This window comes from Choloepus didactylus, chromosome 13, assembly GCF_015220235.1.
Source record: "Choloepus didactylus isolate mChoDid1 chromosome 13, mChoDid1.pri, whole genome shotgun sequence".
Classification (NCBI taxonomy): domain Eukaryota; kingdom Metazoa; phylum Chordata; class Mammalia; order Pilosa; family Megalonychidae; genus Choloepus; species Choloepus didactylus.
Genome location: NC_051319.1, coordinates 85,560,045 through 85,585,411, shown reverse-complemented (window position 1 = coordinate 85,585,411; position 25,367 = coordinate 85,560,045). Strand labels below are relative to the sequence as shown.

Here is a 25,367-nt window from a genome sequence, read left to right as displayed (position 1 = left end):
GACTCACCTGAATTAATGAGTGTTTGTCTTTAGGAAACATGGAATCACCCGACAACAAAAGAGGGTCGCTTTTCTCACAGCTCTCGTGGCTGATGAGCGTGTCCGCGTAGTTGGGCTGGGGGAAGATCACGTGACTCTTCCGCGAGTCCGCGGTGAGGGAGACCTCGTGGGAATAGGTCTGCAGGAAAGCCCGGACCCCGTCCACGCCCACAAAGTGCGAGGCTGAAACACCTGCCAACATGCTTCCTGCAGCCGGGAGCAGGCGCGACCTGTGCCAGTGCCGCAGCCTGAGCGCCAGCAGTACGATGACAAACGCGAGGAAGACGCAGGAGACAGCGGCCACTGCCACCACAAGATAGAGCGTGAGGCCGGAGGCGTTTGGGTTGGCTGAGGGCTCCAGGCTGCCCAGGTCGGCCAGGACATCGGGGATGCTGTCGGCCACGGCCACAGTGAGCGTGACTGTGGCCGAGAGAGGGGGCTGGCCGTGGTCCTGGACGGCCACCACGAGGCTCTGCTTGAGCGCGTCTCTGTCCAGCAGGGCCCGCGCGGTGCGCACCTCGCCCGTGTGCAGCCCCACCGCGAAGAGTCCCGGCTCGCTGGCCTTGAGCAGGCGGTAGGACAGCCAGGCGTTCTGTCCCGAGTCTCTGTCCACCGCCACCACCTTGGTGACCAGGTAGCCCGGCTCTGCAGAGCGGGGTGCTAGTTCCACCCCAGTGGAGCCGTCAGTGGGGAGGGCGGGATACAGGATCTCAGGCGCGTTGTCGTTCTGATCCAGCACGAACAGGCTCAGCGACACGTTGCTGCTGAGCGGGGGATTCCCACTGTCACGTGCCGTCACTTGCAACTGCAGATCACGAAACTGCTCATAGTCGAAGGAGCGCAGTGCATACAGGATGCCAGTGTCTGAATTGATGGAGATATAGGAGGACACGGGCACTCCCTGGAGGGTATTTTTCGCCAGAGAATAAGTGACCTGGGCATTCTCATCACAGTCGGGATCATGGGCGGTCATGGAAATGATCGAAGCCCCTCTTGGATTATTCTCTGGAATATAGGCTTGGTAGGAGGACTGTGGGAAGGCGGGAGGGTTGTCGTTGGTGTCTGCCACATTCAGTGAGATGTGAGTTTCCGCGGATAGGGGCGGACTTCCTCGATCAGTGGCGGTCACGGTTATGTTGTAGCTAGGAACCTGTTCCCGGTCTAAGACAGTGTCTGTCACTAAACTATAGTAATTTCCATAAGACTCTTCTAATTTAAAGGGCAGATTTCCCTGGATGAAACAAATCACCTGTCCGTTTTCCCCAGAGTCTTGGTCATTTACATGAAAAAGGGCAATTAATGTCCCTCTAGGAGAGTCTTCCGGAACAGAGCCCGTGAGAGAGGTGACGACTACCTCGGGGGCGTTGTCATTCACGTCCAGAACTGTGATCAGGACTTTGGCCCATGCAGAATATCCTGCGTTATCCATTGCTTGCACTTCCATCTCGTAGAATCCTGATTCCTCGTGATTCAGCTCCCCTATTGTTGAAATTGTCCCCAAGTTACAATCTAGTTTGAAAACTTGGGCTGCCTTGTCGTCTATATACCGGAAGGAATACATCACTTCCGCGTTGGCTCCTTCGTCAGGGTCGGTGGCATTTATCAGGAGCAACTGGGTGCCCACGGCCACATTTTCGAGGACGTTCACCTGATATTCAGACTGAGCAAACACAGGTGCATTGTCGTTAACATCAACGACCGTCACGCGGATGCGCGCAGTGCCGGTGCGGACTGGGTTGCCCCCGTCGGAGGCCGTGAGGACCAGGTGATGAACAGCCCTTTCCTCTCGGTCCAGGGCGCGCTTCAGCACCAGCTCTGGGTACTTGTTGCCATCTGCTCCACTTCGCACATCCAGGGAAAAGTGAGTGTTCGCGCTGAGTTCGTAGCTCTGGAGAGAGTTCTTCCCGATATCTGGATCCCAAGCATGGGGAAGGGGGAACCGCATCCCGGTAGCTGCGTATTCACTCACTTTTATTTCTAGTTCACCTTCCCGAAAGGACGGGGCGTTATCATTAACGTCCCTCACTTCTATCTCCACTCCATATATTTTCACTTTATCCTCCATCAGAATCTCTATATTTAATTGACACTTGATGGCCGCCATACAGAGCTCCTCCCGGTCTATCCTGCCCGCCGTGATCAAGCTGCCGCTTCGCGGGTTCAGAGCGAAAAGTTGCGTCCTACCTCTGGAGACGATGCGGACTCCCCGCTCCGCCAGTTCGCCCGGCTCCAGCCCCAAGTCTTTAGCGATATCGCCCACCCTTGAGCCTTTGTCCACCTCCTCGGGGACTGAATAGCTGATCTGGGTGCATCCGATTTCCCCCAGGATCCCCAGGAGGACTCCCAGCAGGAGCAGCCCTTTGCAGTCCCGGTGCAGTTGCACTGGAAATATTGTCATTTTCCTAGAGGATTTCGAAATCAGCCCTTGACCACCGAAGTCAGAATCAGCTATTCTGTCTTTGGAATCGGATGGTTGGGGGTCAGAGCTCCTCAGCCCAGTTTCCTCACAGTCAGGGAAATAGTTATTTCTCTTCATCGGTGCTTTGTGCTTTAGGCTGTGCACAGCGAGCAGGAGCCCTCTGCTTGTCTCTGATTGATGAACAGCGGCGCTCAGAGTCCTAACCAATTACTGCACAATCTTGAACTCCGGGAAACGAGTTTTGATTTTTATTCCTTAAATAGCTCCACCTACTGTTCTTCAAAGAGGGATGGAAGAAGAGCCAACTAGAGGGAAGGTATTTGTATACACTGGAACTTCAGTGAGCTTCTTTCACATTTTCCTAAAAATTTTCATTCAGTGATACTTCTTGTGAGTATTTTCTGTAGCTGTAGGTGTATTCTGATTTTTCCAATGAGCTTTTAAATGAATTTGAAGTTTCTATAAGCCATCGTTTTCACTTTATAATTTTAGTGCATCTACTTTGAGACCACCCCCCAACACACCTACTATGGGACATTTCCCTAAGAGTTTCCAGTTTTGATAAATCCTAAATTGAATAATTTAAACTTTCTGACTCAATTATAATTGGCAGCAAGAGATTCTTGATTTCTGGAATTTGCCTAAATGAAAGAACTACTTAAACAGATTATTGATATTTAACCCTTAATTTAAAATAATTTTCACAATAAGGAAACCTAAAAATGAGAAATACGATTATACATATCATTAGAATCATCATTAGAGTTACACCTGGGGGAAATCAAGTGAAGAAGGTACATTATTGCTTCAAAACAAAATGGAAGCATTTCAACTTGCATTGACTGGAAATAGGGGTAGTCATTCACAACTCTACTAATACATCATATTTTCAAAAGAAAGTTTGGCATTGAAGATTAGCAAAAGAATATTAGTAATCAAAAGAATATTATAAACTTACTTTTTCTTGGGTAACAGACCTAATTCCAATTCCAGTTTCAAAATACTGGTAATACATTTGGAAGCCCATCAAAATATAGGGAAAAAAATCTCCCTAATGGATATATGGCTCTTGTGTTTTCATGGTGTAAATATTTATATTTATATTCTGAGGATAAGCATGTTTCATAGGCATAAAATAAGGTAATATCTATAACTTTGAGAGAAAATCTATAGGTAGTTGTAAAAAAGATCTGGCCAAAAACTGACCTACTCAATGGGATTCAAAGACTCTCTAGCAAATGAACCTGAATATTATTATCAAATCAGTACCAAGCCCTTATTTAAAAAGAAAAATCTCATGCATTCTCCTCTACTTTGTAGTTAACTATAGGTTTGTTTGTTTGTTTGTTTGTTTTTTAAAGCCTTATATACTCAAGATATTGAGGTTTCAAGGAAGGTTAACATCTACAGAAAGAAAACAATTATGTTTCATTTAAAAGTATTTGAATGCCAGAAGCAACACAATACCCATTTCTAACAGTAACGGAGATTGGTTTTAGTAGACGAAGACTTTTTCAAGTCTTCAAATCGCCAAATATTTCATATTTGAAGGCTACTTTTCTGGCCCACGCAGAAACGAGTAAAAACAGGGAGAGTGGGAAGATGAAAGGAAACGAGACATAATCTACTTCAGATTTTTCTTACCAGATACTGGTTTGAAAACTAAACCAAAGCCATTTGCAGATGAAAGACATTCATTGAAACTCACTTGAGTAGAAGTGACAGAGTCAGAGCTCATCTTGTTAGTCTCCTCAGTGACACTTACTACCAAAGAAGCTTCATTAGAAAAATCTTGTGGGGGAACTATTTCTGGCGTCATGGTGAGAAAATCAAACATTGTTTTTCGGGAATCAGAGGCAACGTAGAGATCATAGGAATAAGGCAAGGCTCCCTTGTTGTAGCTGGGAGAAACCCCGGGTCCAGCCTTGGAGTGGAGAACAGGCTGAAAGCAGCCCCAGGCGCCAGGGCTGGAGGAACGGCGCAGGCGCAGGGCGATGACCAGAGTCACAGCGACGAGGAAAAGCACAGAGATCAAAGCCAAGGCTATCACCAGGTAAAACTGCAGCTCGGCCTGGGGATTAGAGGGTGCAGGGCGGTCGCTAAGTTCAGGTAACACCTCCTGCAGGCTGTCGGCGAAGACTAGGAAAAGCGTGGCGGTGGCCGAGAGGGGCGGCTGTCCGCCATCGCGCACAGCGACCAGCAGGCGCTGGCGGGCCGCGTCCCTGTCGCCCAAGGTGCGAGCCGTGCGCACCTCGCCGGTGCGCAGCCCCAGGCTGAAAAGCCCGGGCTCGCTGGCCTGCAGCACGTGGTAGGACAGCCAGGCGTTGTGTCCGGAGTCAGCATCCACCGCCACCACCTTGGTGACCAGGTAGCCGGGCTGCGCGGCGCGCGGCACCGTGTCGAAGAGCGCCGAGCCGTCGGGCCCCAGCGCCGGGTACAGCACCCTCGGCGCGTTGTCGTTGAGGTCGCCCACCAACACGCGCAGGCTGACGTTGGCGCTGAGTGCGGGCGAGCCCTGGTCGCGGGCCTGCAGCGTGAGCTCGAAGGCGCGCAGCTGCTCGTGGTCGAAGGCGCGCTGCGCGAACACCACCCCGCTGTGCGCGCTCACAGACACGTAGGACGACAGCGCCTGCGGCCCCAGGTCGCTGGCCACGATGGAGTAGGAGACGCGGCCGTTGGATCCCACGTCGGAATCAGAGGCACTAACTTGCGCAATCGAGGCGCCGGGAGGGTCGTTTTCTGCCACGTGGACCGTGTACAAGGCCTGGTGGAAAACAGGTGCGTTGTCGTTGACGTCGCCGATGTGTAGGGTTACTGTTGCGCTGGAGGAGAGGGGCGGCTTGCCTTTGTCGGTGGCCACGATGGTGATATTATATGCCGGGGTCTGCTCCCGGTCCAGGGCTTCATCTGTTAAAAGCTTGTAGTAATTACTGGAGGAATATTCGATTCTAAAAGGAACGTTTTCTTTTATAAGGCATGTGATCTCTCCGTGTTCCCCAGAATCTTTATCATGAGTTTTGAACAGAGCAATTACCGTCCCCGGCTCTGTGTCCTCAGTAATGGAACTGGCCACTGAAGTGAAAACCACGTCTGGGGCATTGTCGTTTTCGTCTAGAATTTCTAGTACAATTTTACATTCCGCGGCCATGCCTCCACCGTCCTTGGCTTCTATGGTCATGGTATAACTACTACTGATTTCAAAGTCTATAGGGTCTCTGGATTTAATTTCTCCACTTTCATGATCTAGCATAAACATATTTCCAATATCATCTCGCAGCATTTTAAAGGAGTAGGTGATCTCTGCATTGGCGCCCTCGTCCTGGTCGGTGGCTGTCACCTTTAGCACAGAGGTGCCTGAGGGCACATTCTCGCGCAGACTGGCTCTATATTCATCCTGGCTGAACACTGGGGGATTATCGTTGGCATCGGTGACCTGGATCCGGATTTGGGCAATGCCGGTTCGCATGGGGTCACCCCCATCCATCGCAGTCAGGACCAGGAGATGGGAGCTCTGTTTTTCCCGGTCCAAGGGCTTCCTCAACACTAATTCTGGTGCGTTCTTGACTTCAGTATTGGCCATTAGGGAGAAATGCTCATTAGAGCTGAGTTGGTAACTCTGAAGCGAGTTGGACCCAACATCTGCGTCTATAGCGGATTCCAGGCCAAACCGAGCACCTTGAATTGCAAATTCATTGATGTGTAAAACAATGCTATTTTGGGGGAAATGAGGCGGATTGTCATTTATATCCTTTATCATCACGTTTATGTGAAAAACATTGAGGGGATTTTCTGCTACAATTTCTAAGGGCAGGACATAGAGAGGTTTTTGAAGGCAGAGCGACTCCCGATCGATTCTGTCATTCACTAGTACGTTCCCATTCTCCGTGTTCACTGTAAAATATTGTTTCTCTGCACTGATTCTGAGGTTGCGGGTCAACAGATCCTGTAGGGGCAGCCCCAAGTCCTCAGCGAGGTCCCCCACCACTGAGCCCCTGGCCATTTCTTCCGGAATCGCGTAGCGGATCTGCTCCGAGAGCGCCCGGCAGAACAAAGACAGCAGGAAGGGAAAGAGCACTTGCCGCCGCCCAGTCCTGCTCTTCTGCCTCGCCCTATTTCCCATCCTTTTAGCGAGTCGCTGCAGCCTCGGAGGTTAAGAGAAGACACTTTACAAGACGCTTAAAAAATATTTACTTCCACTACGTAGAAAAACCAATGCTCCCAGTTTGAGAGCACCCCAATCCGTATTCCGGAATCATTTGCCGAGCAGAGAGCCGGAGTCCGGGCCACTCTCCCTTCCGACTTGCTTCTGTGACTGCGCAGAAAATCAACGGGTAGATCTCTGGCGCCAGTTCTTGCAGCACACTGGCCAACAGCGGCGCTCGGAGTCTATTTAGAAAACTGCAGTCAGAAGCCTTAGCAAATTCAACGGATTCTGTATTCCGACAGAAATTTTGGACTGATACATAGGAAATGAGGCAGTTTATGAGATTTGGCTGCATCTTTTTTCCCAAGTGTTTACTCCCCAACAAGGTTCCTTAGAGATACGATCCTATAGAAGAATTATTAATGCAGTAATGAAAAGTTAAAGGTTTGTCTTTTTCTAATCAGAGGAAGTGCACATATTGGAAGAACAAAGCAAAATCTTTCCAGACTTAGAACAAAGACCATGTAGGGAAATAGCCCATCAAGTGGTATAGGGAAATTTTAGCAGTCATGAAAATGATACCCAGTTTTGTCTGCTATCAAATAGGCAGATAACTTTCTTTCATCAAAGGAAACTGGGGTACAGCTCAGAGCTACATAGGGCATACTCAAGAAAATGATGGTCAACTCATAAAATCTTCCTTGTTACTTATAAAAGAGATTTATGGAAAGAATTATAAAGTGTTTTACACTTCCATTTCCTAAAGAGAATATAAAGGTAAATAGCCCCAAAGGTTACCATAGGAACTTAATGACTTGAAATGTGGAAGTGTTTGTTTTTATCCTCTTGTTTAACACCACCATATGTTGCACTTTGACAGAACTTTTCATTACCTATGAGTCAAAGTAAACTTAGTATCAAGTTTCAAGGCAACCCTTCTTTTTTATTGTTCAAAATCTTGATTGCCAGTTCCTAATTAATTCTGCTGTGTAAAAAATATGGAACAACCCCCCTTCTCGCAGGCAAATATTTCATATCATTTTTCATGTTTTTACTTGTCTAATTCTACTCTACTTAAAATGCCTTAAACCTTTTTCTCATTTAGAATTCCATAAAAATAAATTTCATCATGAGGCACTTAAAACTCTAACATTTTTCTAGGCTTCAAGAAAAATTTAGGCATGTGTTGGGGGACTTCACTCTTCTACATTTGAAATTCTTTTTGCCCCAAGTACTAGACATTCAGTTTTCAGTTAATGATATTAAGGTCAATTCCTAAATGAGAAACATAAAATTGAGAGGGAACATGAATATGCACGTAGGGCCAAATACCTAAGAGTGGTAGGAGAGTACTGAGTTGAGTTAAGCATGGAGATGATTCTCTGATCCTTTCATCACTTGGCTTTCTGAGACATTGCCTCAGACAACATGTATGCCATTAGGTAACTATCCAACCTTCAATGACAAGTTGGTTCTACATATAAGAATTGAGCATACATATAAGTGATATAAAATGAAGGAAAATAGGAGAAATCCATGACTCCTAGAAGTACTGAAAGTAAATTAAAAATACCCAGAGAAATACCTGCCGGATTAGTCTCTTTTAAGGTCTAAATACCAACTCCATCTCTTATATTCACAAATGAGTCCACATAAATAAATCTGAAAAAAAAATGTAAGCACCTTTAGCAGATTCGAAAATAACTTTGCGAGAAGCACTAGATCAAAATTAAGTTATTTTTGTATGTGAATTTACACCTTCAACACACATAAATATGAGCAAAAGAATATAAGGAAATAGCAGTTCAAAAATTCAATAATTTCTTTAGAAAAAAAACTAGTGATAGAAAAGATGTCTGGAACTTAAGAAAACTGAGTTCTACATTTCCTCTCTCAAGAGAGTCCATTATATTAAAAGGCAGTCCATGTCTGCTTTGGTAGGAGGAAGCAAGGATACAAATTTGAACTAGTCAGAAGTATCTAAACATATTACCAGTCATTGAGAGTCAAAATAGAATTATTTTGTGGCCAGAGAAAAGCTCCCCTCTGTGTATGTGAGAGTGTATGTGTAGATATAGATTAGAAAGATAAATAATCAGATAGATATAGATCTACAGATGATGGATAGGAGGGCTAGAGAGAGCATGTTATTAAATCCATAGGATCATGAACATTAGAATAATAGCAGAGAATGGTAGAACATACGAATCAGTGGGGCAATGTGAAGGTGAGGAAATAAACATAAAAAGTGTGCATCATTAATTCGAATCATACTTAGTTCACATTGACAGCCAAAGACACTAGTGATGGAAAAGTAATACTAACTAAAACTCGATATACTTTATAACAAGCTAAGATAGGTGACTCATCCTTTAGAATCAAAAGAAAAATATGCCAGGACTAAAATACGACTTTCGTAAACCTTTCTGGAAAATGATAGTAATTTGATCAAAGGTAAATTACAAAACCCACATATATTGCTTTAAAGATGTATGAACTGAGTATGTCTTCCTCCAAACAGGTTTCATAACATGCTCGCATGCTCAGAAAAAGCCAATTAAAAAATGCACTCCCAGACACTAGCAATTGGGAGTCAGGAAAATAAATCTCACCTGATTATTCGTTGGTTCACATTTGCCTAAACCGGTAGCTGAGTCTTCAACTATCAAGAGTGGCTCGCTTTTCTCATAGCTGTCCTGATTTATGAGCATGTCCGCATAGTTGGGCTGGGGGAAGATCACGTGACTCTTCCGCGAGTCCGCGGTGAGACAGACTTCATGGGAATAGGTCTGCAGGAAAGCCCGCACCCCATCCACGCCCACAAAATGCGAAGTGGGCATGCCCGCCAACCCGCCTCCCGCAGCCTGGAGCAGGCGCGACTTGTGCCAGTTCCTCAGCTTGAGCGCCAGCAGCACGATGACAAAGGCGAGGAAAACGCAGGAGACAGAGGCGACGGCGACCACTAGGTAGAGCGTGAGCCCTGAGGCATGGTGCTTGGCAGGAGAATCGAGGCTGCCGAGGTCAGCAAGGACTTCAGGGATGCTGTCGGCCACCACCACCGTGAGCGTGACGGTGGCCGAGAGAGGGGGCTGGCCGTGATCCTGGACGGCCACCACCAGGCTCTGCCTGAGCGCGTCTCTGTCCAGCAGGGCCCGCGCGGTGCGCACCTCGCCCGTGTGCAGCCCCACCGCGAAGAGTCCCGGCTCGCTGGCCTTGAGCAGGCGGTAGGACAGCCAGGCGTTCTGTCCTGAGTCCCGGTCAACTGCCACCACCTTGGTGACCAGGTAGCCAGGCTCTGCTGAGTGGGGTGCCAGCTCCACTCCGGTGGAACCGTCAGTGGGGAGGGAGGGATACAGGATCTCGGGTGCGTTGTCGTTTTGGTCCAGCACGAACAGGCTCAGCGACACGTTGCTGCTGAGCGGCGGATCTCCGCTGTCGCGGGCCGTCACGCACAGCTGCAGATCGCGGAACTGCTCATAGTCAAAGGAGCGCAGCGCATACAGGATGCCAGTATCTGAGTTGATAGAGACATAGGAGGAGACAGGCGACCCTTGGCTGATGTCCTCGGCCAGAGAGTAAACAACCCTGGCGTTCTCTTGGCTGTCGGGATCAAGGGCAGTCACCGAGAAAATGGAAGCGCCTCTGGGGTTGTTTTCGGGAATGTGGGCTGAGTAAGAGGAGTGAGAGAAAGCAGGCGGGTTATCGTTGTGGTCTGCCACATTCAATGAGATGTGAGTTTCTGCAGACAAGGGTGGACTTCCCTGGTCAGTGGCTGTCAGTGCTATATTGTAGCTCTGGACCTGCTCCCTGTCCAGTGCTCTACTTGTTAATAGCTTGTAATAATTTCCATAAGTCTTTTCTAATTTAAAAGGCAGATTCTTAGGAATGAAACAGGAAACCTGACCATTTTCTTCAGAGTCTCGATCTTGCACATTTAGAAGGGCAATGACTGTACCTGGGGGAGAGTTTTCCTGCAGCAAACTTGTAGAAGAGGTGATAGTTATTTCTGGGGCATTATCATTCACATCCACAACAGTGATCAACAATTTAGCGGTGGTCAGGAGACCTCCGCCATCTTGGCCTTGAACTTCCATCTCAAAGAATCTATATTTCTCATAATCGAGAGACCCCCATATTAGGACTTCTCCAGTTCGAGAATCCAAATGGAATATTTCAGAAGCCTTGCTTTCCATATTCCGGAATGAATACATCACTTCCCCGTTGATTCCCTCATCTGGATCAGTTGCGTTTACCACGAGCACCCGAGTTCCGGAGCTGAGGTTCTCAGGAACATTCACTTGATAAACAGACTGAGTAAACTTTGGGGTGTGGTCATTTACGTCGAGGACCACCACACGAATGGGAACAGCACCCTTGCGGACGGGATCTCCTCCATCTAAGGCTGTGAGGAGGAGGAGGTGAGCATCCTCCTTCTCACGGTCCAGGCCCACCTCCAGCACCAGCTCGGGATCCTTGGCCCCACTGGTTCCGCCTCGCACTTGCAAGGAAAAGTAACTGTTAGGGCTGAGCTGGTAGGTCTGGAGAGTGTTTACTCCCACATCTGGATCCCTAGCGTTAGGAAGGGGATATCGCGATCCCAGAGTTGCGTGCTCACTGACTTTTATCTCTACTTCCTCTTCCCGGAAGCTGGGGGCGTTATCATTAATGTCCATTATTTCCACCTCCACTCCATAAATCTTCAAGGTGTCTTCCACAAGAATCTCCATATGTAAAAAACAGGAGGAAACTGTCTCACAGAGCTCCTCCCGGTCTATCCGGCCCGCGGTGATCAAGCTGCCGCTTCGCGGGTTCAGAGCAAAAAGCTGCGTCTTTCCTCTGGAGACGATACGCACTCCGCGCTCCGCCAGCTCCCGGGGCTCCAGCCCCAGATCCTTGGAGATGTTGCCCACGAAGGAGCCTTTGTCCAGCTCCTCAAGCACCGAGTATCGGATCTGCCCCGCCCGGGACTCCTGCAGCGTCCCCAGGAAAATGCACAGCAGGACCAGCTCGCTGCGGTCCAGATGCCTTAGCCGATTCGCCATGGCGGTGTCCGAGCCGATATTCCGCGGTTTCTTGCACAGATTTGTTCCTGAATCAGCTTATGTATTTACGAACTCCCGGGTCGTCCGCATCCAAAATATATTAGAGCATGAAGGGAAGTACTTTAAGTTTCCAGCATCAGGATCTGTAAGTATCCACCTCAGTCTGCTTTGTGTGGTAGAGGTGGGGGAAGGGAGAGACTCGATTGCGCGCTGCTTCTCTCTCCCTGATTGGTGAACAGCGGCGCCTAGAGTCCAATGTTATTATTGCAATGTTTAAGGAAACCTGCAACCGAAGTGCCGGTTCTAGAAGAAATTACTCACCTCTTCGAGTATCTCAAGTATTTTGTAAAGCTTAAAATGGCAAACAGTGACATATGTGATTTTTAAAAGTTTTCCTAGATATATTTTACCGCGATTTTAAAAAGTTTACCATGAACACTTACTAAAAGGAGTAATTATGAAAAGGGCTTTCTTCTTAATATTTTTAAAATTTTCAAAATACTACTGGACCTGAAAACTTGCAGGTTAGATTTGGTTCCTATTGATTTTACCGGCTGAAGGAAACGACGTTTTAAAAAATGGAAATAGCATGGTCCTGAGAAGGTCATCAGGTGGAATGCTTGGCTATAATTTTACCAGTGGTCCTTTAATGTTTCTTTGTTAAGATGAGACGTTTGAGAACATTGGAATGACATTGGAGTTGTCATTTAAAATACCTCGATTTAAAAATATAACTGTATTCACATTCTTAATTAAATGGAATTTAATTTCATCTAATTTTCTTTATCTATTTAACTTTAAAATGCTTTAAAAATTGCCAACTTTAGTCTTAACACTGATATCAATAGTTTTAACCTAGATTTATTTCAGAAACTACCAAGAGATAACCCAGACTCTTGAAATACAGTGCCATATAATCTTAGAATATAAAAAGCATTATTTTAAATAGTTACCTGTTTAAAAGACTTCTTATCTGCTTCCATACTAGGAGTTAAAACGCTGGCCAATAGCACTGAAGAGCTGTCTTTGTTGAGAATATCTTGAGTAGCTGGACAATGATACACAGATGTGAGAAAATTAAATTCCTTATTAGCTTGATCCCCAGACACACACAAATTATAGGCATAGGGCAAAGTTCCCTCGCTGTAGTTTAGGGGAAACTCAGGTCCAGTCCCAAAGCAACCCCGGGCGGCGGGGCTGGAGGAAGCTCTCAGGCGCAGGGCGATGGCCAGAATCACAGCGAGGAGGAAGAGCACGGAGATCAAAGCCAAGGCCACGACCAGGTAAAACTGCAGCTCTGTCTGTGGGTCTGAGGGTGCTGGGTGGTCGCTGAGGTCCGGCAGCGCTTCCTGCAGGCTGTCGGCGAAGACCAAGTGCAGAGTGGCGGTGGCCGAGAGGGACGGCTGTCCGCCATCGCGCACAGCGACCAGCAGGCGCTGGCGGGCCACGTCCCTGTCGCCCAAGGCGCGAGCCGTGCGCACCTCGCCGGTGCGCAGCCCCAGGCTGAAGAGCCCGGGCTCGCTGGCCTGCAGCACGTGGTAGGACAGCCAGGCGTTGTGTCCGGAGTCGGCGTCCACCGCCACCACCTTGGTGACCAGGTAGCCGGGCTGCGCAGCTCGCGGCACCATGTCGAAGAGCGCCGAGCCGTCGGGCCCCAGCGCCGGGTACAGCACCCTCGGCGCGTTGTCGTTGAGGTCGCCCACCAACACGCGCAGGCTGACGTTGGCGCTGAGCGCGGGCGAGCCCTGGTCGCGGGCCTGCAGCGTGAGCTCGAAGGCGCGCAGCTGCTCGTGGTCGAAGGCGCGCTGCGCGAACACCACCCCGCTGTGCGCGCTCACAGACACGTAGGACGACAGCGCCTGCGGCCCCAGGTCGCTGGCCACGATGGAGTAGGAGACGCGGCCGTTGGGGCCCAAGTCGGGGTCGGAGGCACTAACTTGCCCAATGGAGGCTCCGGGAGGGTTGTTCTCGGCCACGTGGACCACGTAGGAGGCCTGGTGGAAAACGGGCGCGTTGTCATTGACATCGGTTATGTACAAGGTGATGCTTGTGCTGGAGGAGAGGGGCGGCTTGCCCCTGTCGGTGGCCATGATGGTGACATTATACTCCGGGGTCTGCTCTCGGTCCAGGGCCCCGTCTGTTACAAGCTTGTAGTAATTTTTAGAAGAAGAATGAATCTTAAATGGAACATCTCTACTTAAATTACACGTGACTTCTCCATTTTCACCAGAATCCCAGTCCCGTGTTTTGAAGAGGGCCACCACCATTCCGGGATGGGAACCCTCCAAAATCTGATCAGAGAGAGAAGTAATGATTATTTCTGGGCTGTTATCATTTTCGTCAAGAATTTCTATAATTACTTTACACTGTGTAGAAAGAGATCCTCTGTCCTTTGCTTCTACATCCAATGTATATCTTTCTACTTCTTCAAAATCTAAGGACTGATTAGTGATAATGTTTCCTGTAGTAGAATCCAGAGAGAACACGTGCTGGACTTTATCGGTAACAGCAAGTAAGGAGTAGGTGATCTGTGCGTTAACACCCTCGTCCTGGTCTGTGGCCCTCACCCTCAACACCGAGGTGCCCTGTAGCACGTTTTCGGGAAGGCTGACCCTGTACACGTCCTGGCTGAATACAGGGGGGTTGTCGTTGGCATCGATCACCACTATCTGGATCTGAGCTGTGCCGCTTCGGGGCGGATCCCCGCCGTCTAAGGCTGTCAGGACCAAGTGGTGAGCGCTCTGCTTTTCTCGGTCCAGGGTCTCCTGCAATAGTAATTCTGGATATTTGCCACCATCGGGATTGTCTTTCACCACCAATGAGAAATACTCGTTAGGACTTAGTTGGTATTTACTCAGGGAATTCGTACTAATATCGGGATCTTTTGCAGACTCAAGAATCGTTCGCATCCCTGGGCTGACAGATTCACTGATTTCTAAGTTAATTTCATCTTTACGAAATCGAGGGGCGTGGTCATTAATATCCTCAATCACCACAATGATGTGAAAAATATTTAGGGGATTTTCCACCACGGCTTCCAACTGCAACTCACAGTTTCTTCTCTCTCTGCATATCTGTTCACGGTCTATTCTGTCCTTGACAAGCAACTCCCCGCTCTCCACGTCTACGATGAATTGCGGCTTCTCCGCACTAACTCGCAGTTTCCGAGCCGCCACATCCTGGACACTGAGCCCTAGATCTTTGGCGAGGTTCCCCACCACCGAGCCCTTGGCCAGCTCCTCTGGAATCGCGTAGCGGATCGGCTCGCAGAGCGCGGGGCAGAACAAAGGCAGCAGGAAGGGAAATAGTACCTGCCGCCGGCCGGCTCGGCGCCTCTGCGCGCAGCTCACTCCCATTCCTCGCTCTAGTTTCCTCCTGGCTCCCGCCTTTTTAGTCCGAGAAAGTGCTGTCCACGGCGTCACTAGAAGAACATTCGGCCCAGAACAGGCGGGGCCCTGAGTCTCGCGGCCGGGAATCCGTGTGTGCGCGGCAACGTTTGTGTGGGAGCGAGTTTCTTCTCTCCGTGTTTGCTGCCTCGCAGGGAATCCCAGGCTAGAGGCTGAGGAATTCCGGGCGTCAGCGCTTGCTCTGCACTGGCCGACAGCGGCGCCCAGAGGCTCATTGTGGGACTGCATCCTGGCTTTCCAACACTATTTCAGGTTATCTTTTTCTTTAAATACAAGTTGATAACAGCTAAATTATTTGAATCTTGTTTCTCCATCATTGCATACTTATCATGAAACATTTTTGAATGGTCCTATCAACCGTATCTTTTTATGTGTTAAAAATTAAGTTTACTTTTAATAGATGATAAAATTATTTCTTTGAACATTCAAAAAGGTACAGAAGAATATGAATGATAAGTAGGTCTCCCACTGCTATCAAGTTCCTCCATCCAGAGGCAATCACTATTGTTCCTTTTAAGAGTTATTATCCACGAAGTTGGAAGAAATGAAGATAAGCAAAACACTTTGTCAACTGTAGCCTGTATTCAGCTTGAAAGTAATAACCCTTTCTCCCCATAATTAGGAACAGAATGCAACCATTGCCATATCCATTAGTATCATCCTGAGTACCCTGCACTGTATTTAAATAATTATATTTAGAAAAATCATTTGCTCACAATAGCTACAACTGTCAAAAGAGTAGCTTTTAAAAACAGTATTTTCAAGGCAATATAATTATTTGAGATGTATACATAGTAATATTGAGTCCCATGGACAGAAATTTAAAATACTTTTAATGATTCAGTAGTCAATAACTATGGCCCTAATGGGTGCACTCTCCTTTCCTGACCTATCAATAAACAAATGTTGATTAACATGAAAGAAGTCATGACTTCATGAGTATTTTAAGACACATTAGAATGCTCTTTCACTTTAACCTACCTTATTATCTTAAAAGAATATTAGTAATAATTTTAAAATAAGAGTCCAAACTAAATACATCAATTAGTTCAACAGACTAAATGGGCTTCAGTAACTCCAGCGGTAACTTATCTAGAACTATTTTGCATACTTTTATGCTTATATTCTGATCTCCTGCAGAAATGGCATTTCTTTTTTTCACTCTATGAGTTTATTTTGACTCTCAAGTTCACAGGTGGGGTTTCCTTCTTCTACTCTAAGAGGTCATTGAAATACCCTTGGCACACATCCCACACACATTTTCTTGGAAATGTGTAATTAAATCTATCTGCCTCCCCAATGCATATTTATTTGCAGCCTTAGAGGTTGGAGAATTTAACAGCAAAAAGTGTATGTGTGCAGAACCCAAAATTTCCTTAATTTAACCCTCTATAAACTTTCTATAATCCCTATTGAGCAAGGATGGTTTAATTCCAGATGGTAGCATGGGATTAGAGAATCACAGGCAAAAAAGAATGCTGTAGTGTTACCAGTTATGATAATAGTTGGAAAAAGTTAAACATACATTACCACAAATTAAGAGAACATTAATGAAAAGTTTAATTTTCTCTAGGAAGGATATTCCACTGCAAGCTGTCACCACAATACATAGTTTGAAAAATATAACCTCAAAGGTGTATTTGTTCTTCACCTTGGGAAAAATGGCACTGAGTGACCTTGGGCTTTGGGTTGTGTTTCCAATGAGGCTAAAGCATTTGTTTCTGAAATTTACCTATTTCCACCAGACCTGCCTTCAAAACAGGAGTATACTCTGAATATGAGATCTAAGAAGCTAGATATTTAGCATGTGGCCACCCAGAAGAGCACTCAGGTTGAAACACTCCTACATGGAAGTTTTCAATCAGGAATCAGCAGTATTGTAACCCACAAAACTATAAAATATAGGCCCTGCAAAGCTAATCATAATAGCCCAAGGACAAAAGAGAGGAGGTGAATATTTACCAGAAAATTAAACAATGTCAGTCTTAATAACCATCAAATTTCCCTCTTCAAAGTTTCAGCAAGAGGCAAGTGCCATTGAGTTGGAGGAAAAAGTGATGAAAATAAAGATTGAATTTTCCCAACCATGCAGCAAACCTAAGAGTACAACCAATACATTTTTAAAATGAAAGAAAAGGAGTAAAAATAGAACTCACTGGAACCAAAGGGGTATCTTCTATAGGAAACCTCGAATCATCTAACATAGACAAGGGATCCTTTTTTTCACAGCTCTCTTGGCTGATGAGTGTGTCCGCGTAGTTCGGCTGGGGAAAGATCACGTGGCTTGTCCGCGAGTCCGCGGTGAGAGAGATCTCGTGGGAATAGGTCTGCAGGAAAGCACGCATCCCGTCCACGCCCACAAAGTGCGAGGCAGGCACTCCCGGTAACCCGCCTCCCGCAGCCTGGAGCAGGCGCGACTTGCTCCAGCGCCGCAGCCTGAGCGCCAGCAGCGCGATGACAAAGGCGAGGTAGACGCAGGAGACCGTAGTGACGGCAACCACCAGGTAAAGCGTGAGCCCCGAGGCATCGTGGTTGGCAGGAGAATCGAGGCTGCCCAGGTCGGCTAGCACATCGGGGATGCTGTCGGCCACGGCCACAGTGAGCGTGACGGTGGCCGAGAGAGGGGGCTGGCCGTGGTCCTGGACGGCCACCACGAGGCTCTGCTTGAGCGCATCTCTGTCCAGCAGGGCCCGCGCCGTGCGCACCTCGCCCGTGTGCAGCCCCACGGCGAAAAGTCCCGGCTCGCTGGCCTTGAGCAGGCGGTAGGACAGCCAGGCGTTCTGTCCTGAGTCTCTGTCCACCGCCACCACCTTGGTAACCAGGTAGCCGGGCTCTGCGGAACGGGGTGCCAGCTCCACGCCTGTGGAACCATCAGTAGGGAGGGTTGGGTAGAGGATCTCGGGAGCATTGTCATTCTGGTCCAGCACAAACAGGCTCAGTGACACGTTGCTACTGAGCGGTGGGTCCCCACTGTCACTAGCAGTCACCTGCATCTGAAGATCCCGAAACTGCTCATAATCAAAGGAGCGCAGTGCATAGACGACACCTGTGTCAGAATTAATGGAGACATAGGAGGACAGGGGCGCGCCCTGGATGGTGTCATCGGCCACAGAGTAAGTGATCCGCGCGTTCCTTTCGCTGTCAGGGTCGTGTGCAGTCACCGAAAAGATGGAAGCGCCTCTGGGGTTGTTTTCTGGAATATAGGTGTAGTAGGCCACACGAGGGAAGGTGGGGGGGTTGTCATTAATGTCTGCCACGTGCAGGGTGAGGTGAGTTTCCGTTGATAGCGGCGGACTTCCCCCATCGGTGGCTGTTAAAGTGATATTGTAAGAAGACACCTGTTCTCTATCCAGGGATCCGTGCGTCACCAATCTATAGTAATTGTCAATGGACTTTTCTAACTTAAATGGTGGGTTCCCAGAGACGGAACAAGTGACCTGTCCGTTCTGCCCAGAGTCTTGATCGTGAACGTTTAAAAGGGCTATCACAGTCCCCAAAGGGGAATCTTCAGTCACTGGACTAAACAGAGATGTGATGGTTACCTCTGGACTGTTGTCATTTACATCTTCTACTGTAAGCAGCACTTTGGCAGTTGCATGATATGCTCCTCCGTCTTCTGCTTGTATTTCTATTTCATAGAAGCCGGTTTCTTCAAAATCTAGATTTTCTGATAAATTTATTTCCCCAGTATTTTTGTTTAGTTGGAATTTCGACAATTGTGTGTCAGGTAATTTTCGGAACGAATATGTTACCTCCCCATTGACTCCTTCGTCCCTATCAGTGGCGGTGACCGCTAGCAGCAGTGTGCCCACAGGCAGGTTCTCAGGAACTCTCACTCGATATTCGGGCAAGGTGAAGACCGGTGCATTGTCGTTTGTATCGAAAACAGTCACACTGATGAGGACAGTGCCAGATCTGAGAGGGTCACCCCCGTCTGAGGCGGTGAGGACCAGGTGGTGCACTGCCTCTTCCTCGCGATCCAGGGCGCGCTCCAGCACCAGCTCCGGGTACTTGACGCCATTGGCTCGGCTCTGAACTCCTAGGGAGAAATGCTTATTCGGGCTGAGCTGGTAGCTCTGTAGGGAATTCACGCCCACATCCGGATCATCAGCTTCCGGAAGAGGAAAACGCATCCCTGGAGCGACGTTTTCATTAATTTTTATGTCTAGATTTTCTGCTTGGAATTTCGGGGCATTATCGTTGATATCAGTTACTTCTATTTCTACCCCGAAAAGTTTCACCTTATCTTCAACAAGGATATTAAAATTCACCAGACACCGCGAGCTCTGAGCGCAGAGCTCCTCCCGGTCTATCCTGCCCGCGGTGATCAAGCTGCCGCTTCGAGGGTTCAGAGAGAAAAGCTGCGTCCTACCTCTGGAGACGATGCGGACCCCGCGCTCCGCCAGCTCCCGGGACTCCAGCCCCAGGTCCTTGGAGATGTTTCCCACGAAAGATCCTTTCTGTAACTCCTCAGGAATGGAGTAGCGGATCTGCCGGGCCCCAGCCTCCCATGGCATCCGGAGGAAAAGGCAGAGCAGGATCAGCTCGCCGCGGTCGGGGCGATTCCTTTCAGCGGCCATTGTTGCCGGAACACGGACTCCTCTCAAAGCCCTCACTGGGCACGTGTGTATCAATCGGTTTCTTTTTCTTTCTGTGACTACGTGGAATTTCTGCAGCCTGCGCACCTTAAATTCTGGAGTGAGTTTCGCTGCTGCCGGGGAGCAGGTTTGTAGGAACTGTGGGGCTTTGTGCATTTGGAGCCCTGAGAATCCAGATTTGAGTTCTGGCTGCTTTTCTCTCCCAGTAGGTGAACAGCGACGCTCAGAGCCCTAAGAAGTTACTGCACCCACTATATTTGCAATAGAAAACAAACACCACTCTATCTTTGATGGATGTTTTGTTTAACATCACTTTTTTGGTTCCTCCACTCGTATCCATAAATTAATTACAATTTGTAGTTTCCTTACTGGGTGGTGGAATAAAGTGGAGTGAAAGTACTATGAAATATTAAATTATAAAAGTTGCTTAACGATATATTCTCAATATTCATTTTCCCAATAGAAACATGACCACTTTAAAAGGTAAATAATGCTTATTTAATTTCCTATAGCATCGAGTTATGGTCAGAAAAGTCTTACAATTATTTCTGATATTGCACTTTAAATGGTTCAATTATGTTTGATATACGTTCACAGGACTATATGAAATATGGCTCTTATGAGTTAATTCACTTTGAACCTTTATTAAGATTTAATTTTACTAAATTAATTTAGTATTAAGACTGTGGTAAGAGGTTTCAAAATATTATTTTACAAAAGTTTTATTAAGCCTTAATAATTTTTAAAATTTACTTTTTCATATAACCATATGTTATTAGAAGTTAATTGAACTTAATTTAAATGAATTGAGCAGGGTAATCACAAACCAAAATGAACATGTAAAACAATTGAATATTAAGGGAAGAGATATGTAGTAGAATTTCAAGTGCTATGATTTTTTTAATGGAGTGAGATAGAGTGATGCAGGTTTTTAATGTTGTTTGTTGTTGTTAAGTGACCTGTTCTTATTAAGGCATTGAAGTCAATATAAACAATCTGTTCTTTTAGGCAGTTTATGCAGAATCCCCAAGTAAAGCAGTGAGACCAGTGTTCAATTGTGTATGCCCATCAACCCAGCAGAATTTATTTCCTCAAGGGTGAAAGTTTAGGTTTTCACACTTTTCATACAGAGAACTGCTTATTCAGCAGGGACTGCTTCAAAGATGTTACCTTTTGTCTTCAAAGATTTTTATATCAAAGAATAAGAGAGACTGAAAGCAAAAGGCAATGCATTTCATTTGCTGTCTTAGAGATTTCTTTAACTTGCAACATAGAGGAAAAGAAATTGGGAGAGAATATTATTTGAGCTCCAAGGAAAGGTAAGAGTCCTAAATGTAGAATAAAGCCAGAGGAACCAAAAGTTGAAAAGAAAAATTGCTTCTAGGGTATGACTAATAAAGTTTGAGGACCATGGGAACCTGGAAATATGAACAAAGTTTTGAATCCTCTTCGAAGATACATGCATACATCTATAACTATGCATACAATTTCAGGGACTTCATGGATCTGCTGATCCACACCCCCCTTAGATACTTGCAGTTTGGGAAAAACAAATTAAATGAAGATACCTTACAGATTATTTGTAATAAATGTTTCTTTGAAAGGACCACCTACTTTGGTATCTAATACTTGCCAGAATATTTTAAAACCTAAAAATATGTAAAACAAAATATGGAAAATTCCTGTTAAATCTTAGCAGATTTGAATAGACAGGTTATTTTTATTTATTTAATAAGAAGCCAGACCACTGCCTATGCTTTGCTGTTCAGAGCTTGAGAAGAAACCTCTAATTTGCTGGCGTTATTTCTGAATTATAGAGAACAAAGAGCAAAATAAATCTTTTGAAAAGTATAATCAACATCGAGAAGACAAGATGCTTATTGGCTATGTCTTTTCTAAATATGATTCAAGATATGGAAATGAAGTATATGAGAAACAAGTGGAATACTAGATAAGACGCAAACATGAAACTCACCAGTGTTAGAGTCTCTGGATGTGAAGTCAAATCATTCCCACTGTGAAGAGAAATTAAGGCTCCAGAAGAATCGCAGCAAACCGTGTCTTCTGCAGAATGCAAGGGCTGACTACACTTTCGGAAATTAAACTCTGCTTTTCCCATGTGTGCAACGCATACATTGTAGGAATAAGGCAATGTCCCCTCGCTATAGTTGGGGAGAACCCCGGGCCCAGACTGGACACAGAGACCAGGCTGAAAGCAGCCCCCGATGGCGAGGCTGGAGGGATGTCGCAGGCGCAGGGCTATGGCCAGAATCACAGCGAGGAGGAAGAGCACTGAGATCAAGGCCAAGGCCACGACCAGGTAAAACTGTAGCTCTGCCTGGGGATTAGACTGTGGGGGGCGGTCGCTGAGGTCCGGCAGCGCTTCCTGCAGGCTGTCGGCGAAGACCAGGTGCAGAGTGGCGGTGGCCGAGAGGGGCGGCTGTCCGCCATCGCGCACAGCGACCAGCAGGCGCTGGCGGGCCGCGTCCCTGTCGCCCAAGGCGCGAGCCGTGCGCACCTCGCCGGTGCGCAGCCCCAGGCTGAAGAGCCCGGGCTCGCTGGCCTGCAGCACGCGGTAGGACAGCCAGGCGTTGTGTCCAGAGTCGGCGTCCACAGCCACCACCTTGGTGACTAGGTAGCCCGGCTGCGCGGCGAGCGGCACCGTGTCGAAGAGCGCCGAGCCGTCGGGCCCCAGCGCCGGGTACAGCACCCTCGGCGCGTTGTCGTTGAGGTCGCCCACCAACACGCGCAGGCTGACGTTGGCGCTGAGCGCGGGCGAGCCCTGGTCGCGGGCCTGCAGCGTGAGCTCGAAGGCGCGCAGCTGCTCGTGGTCGAAGGCGCGCTGCGCGAACACCACCCCGCTGTGCGCGCTCACAGACACGTAGGACGACAGCGCCTGCGGCCCCAGGTCGCTGGCCACGATGGAGTAGGAGACGCGGCCGTTGGGGCCCAAGTCCGGGTCGGAGGCGCAAACCTGAGCTATAGAGGCGCCGAGCTGGTTGTTCTCGGCCACGTGTGCCAAGTAAGAAGACTGTTGGAAAACAGGTGCGTTGTCGTTAACGTCTGTTATGTGCAGGGTGACGCTTTTGCTAGAGGAGAGGGGTGGCTTGCCCTTGTCGTTGGCCATGATGGTGACATTATACTCCCGGGTCTGCTCTCGGTCCAGGGGCCCAGTTGTCACTAGCTTGTAGTAATTATTAGAAAAAGAATGAATCTTAAATGGAACATCTCTACTTAAATTACATGTGACTTCTCCATTTACCCCGGAATCCCGGTCCCGTGTTTTGAAGAGGGCCACAACCATTCCTGGGGGAGAATCCTCCAAAATCTCATCAGAGAAAGAAGTGATGATTATTTCTGGGCTGTTGTCGTTTTCATCTAGGATGTCTATGATTACTTTACACTGGGTAGAGAGACCACCTCCGTCCTTTGCTTCCACTTCCATAGTGTATCTTTGTACATCCTCAAAATCCAAAGACTGGTTATTCTTAATCACACCTGTTTTCTCATCCAGTGAGAACATGTGCCTTGTGCTCTGGGCGGTGCTCCGGAAATAGTAGTTTATCTCGGCATTGATTCCCTCGTCCTTGTCAGTGGCTGACACTCGCAATACTGGAGACCCCAGGGGCAGATTTTCACTAAGACTAATTCTGTATTCGTCTTTGGTGAATATCGGAGCGTTATCATTGGTGTCTCTGACAAAGATTTCTATATGAGCGGTGGCACTTCGGGGCGGGTCCCCTCCGTCCAAGGCAGTCAATATCAAGTGATGAGACCTCTGTTCTTCACGGTCTAGGGGTTTCACCAAGGATAACTCTGGGTATTTGCCACCATCGGAATTAACTCTAACCACTAGGGAGAAATAAGCGTTAGGATTTAGCTGATAATCTTTAATTGAGTTCATGTTTATATCCGGGTCAGTGGCAGAGTCAAGGGATATCCTTGCACCAGTGGATACAGATTCAAGAATTTCTAAATGTATTTCCTTTTTATCGAATCGAGGGGCGTGGTCATTAATATCCTCAATCACCACAATGATGTGAAAAATATTTAGGGGATTTTCCACCACGGCTTCCAACTGCAACTCACAGTTTCTTCTCTCTCTGCATATCTGTTCACGGTCTATTCTGTCCTTGACAAGCAACTCCCCGCTCTCCACGTCTACGATGAATTGCGGCTTCTCCGCACTAACTCGCAGTTTCCGAGCCGCCACATCCTGGACACTGAGCCCTAGATCTTTGGCGAGGTTCCCCACCACCGAGCCCTTGGCCAGCTCCTCTGGAATCGCGTAGCGGATCGGCTCGCAGAGCGCGGGGCAGAACAAAGGCAGCAGGAAGGGAAATAGTACCTGCCGCCGGCCGGCTCGGCGCCTCTGCGCGCAGCTCACTCCCATTCCTCGCTCTAGTTCCCGCCTTTCTAGTCCGAGAAAGTGCTGTCCACGGCGTCACTAGAAGAACATTCGGCCCAGGACAGGCGGAGCCCTGAGTCTCGCGGCCTGGAATCCGTGTGTGCGCGGCAAGGTTTGTGTGGGAGCGAGTTTCTTCTCTCTGTGTTTCCTGCGGTGCAGGGAATCCCAGGCTAGAGGCTGAGGAATTCCGGGCGTCAGCGCTTGCTCTGCACTGGCCGACAGCGGCGCCCAGAGGCTCATTGTGGGACTGCAGCTTGGTGTTGCAGTAGAATCCAATGCCTCTCTTCAGAATGTATATGGAGAAAAGCTCTTCGAAGATGCATTAATATAGTGGCCTCCAATTTTAGTTTTACCAAAGTATTAGAGTGGATGCTTAAATACATAGCGCTTTAAAGAAACTTATTACGGACAATTTCAAACTTATACAAAAGTAAGGGTATGAAATATTGAACCCACAAGTTTCCATCACCCAGCTTCAATGAATATCAAAGGCAATCTTTGTTTAATATATATTGCACTTCTCCTTAATTTTGAAGGAAATCTAAGACATAATACAATTTCAATTAGCGTTTCTCTTTAAGATGAGACATAAGAGAAAGAATTTTTTCTTTAAGCCTATTATGTTCTATGATTGGTGACCAATACACAGTAAATCCTAAATAATTTAAGAAAACTATAATTCAGCATTTTCCACACTCTGACAAATCATACTTCTACTGAACTTTGTGTTTTAGTCTACAGAAATATATTTTAATAACAAAAAAAGAACAAAAAAGAAACACACAAAAAGAAATATCTTACTTTACTCCTACAGACATAAAAAATCTATCCAATATTTATTGTTTTCTCATATATTTTTCTATAATACCTCTTAAAGTGCTCCTTTTTGGTATTTTAATTAAAAATAAACAGAATTTTTAAAAAGGAAAAAAATAAATAAAAAATAAATAAACAGAATATCTTTCTGTAGTGTCTTTCTAATGGTTCTGTTGAGCCTTTTGAAATTCAGTGAATCCTATTTCTTCTTGATATTGCATGCCCTTGTCTTCTGATAGTTTCATTTCCCCCCTCAGCTCTTGTTATTCAGAGCAATGGGACATAGAGAAGAGACAGATAAAGATCAGCTTCAATAGAGGGCAGCAGGTCCTTCCCAACAGCTGGCAGCTGTGGCAGGGTAACAATTTGCACACCATTCTCTTGAGACAAAGTGAGAGAGATCATTTCTTCCCTGCCAAGAACAGATACACTACTGGGATGATCAGATGCCATATGACACATATGCTTAAGCAGTACAAAGAAGACAGAACAGG

The 25,367-nt window shown here is 47.1% G+C and overlaps 2 protein-coding genes across 23 annotated transcripts in view; both read right to left on the bottom strand.

The window, feature by feature from the left end:
• The window catches only part of LOC119508506 (protocadherin gamma-C4), a 179,762-nt gene that overhangs the window by 67,459 nt on the left and 86,936 nt on the right, over positions 1 to 25,367 (bottom strand). The window contains exons 1-2 of one of the 22 annotated variants that reach the window (XM_037802131.1): positions 12,598 to 15,345; positions 6,610 to 7,007 (exon numbers count right to left, since the gene is read on the bottom strand). The exons of 14 other annotated variants lie outside the window; for them this stretch is intronic. In XM_037802131.1, the coding sequence (XP_037658059.1) occupies positions 6,939 to 7,007; positions 12,598 to 15,279 (2,751 nt within the window). In that variant the 5' untranslated portion in view covers positions 15,280 to 15,345 and the 3' untranslated portion in view covers positions 6,610 to 6,938. Of the gene's footprint in view, positions 1 to 7; positions 2,988 to 6,609; positions 7,008 to 9,214; positions 11,950 to 12,597; positions 15,346 to 15,372; positions 15,562 to 17,207; positions 20,039 to 21,624; positions 24,423 to 25,367 lie in introns of those variants that run through there. 7 more of the 22 variants (XM_037802130.1, XM_037802132.1, XM_037802126.1 and 4 more) reach the window with 7 other exon arrangements.
• Positions 4,033 to 6,589, bottom strand: LOC119508507 (protocadherin gamma-B2-like). The gene has a single exon (XM_037802137.1). The coding sequence runs from the start codon at positions 6,576 to 6,578 to the stop codon at positions 4,083 to 4,085; it is 2,496 nt and encodes an 831-aa protein (XP_037658065.1). The 5' UTR covers positions 6,579 to 6,589; the 3' UTR covers positions 4,033 to 4,082.

Excerpts from the sequence above, each read along its gene's own strand:
- LOC119508507 (XM_037802137.1), bottom strand. The coding sequence starts at position 6,578 with ATGGGAAATAGGGCGAGGCAGAAGAGCAGGACTGGGCGGCGGCAAGTG.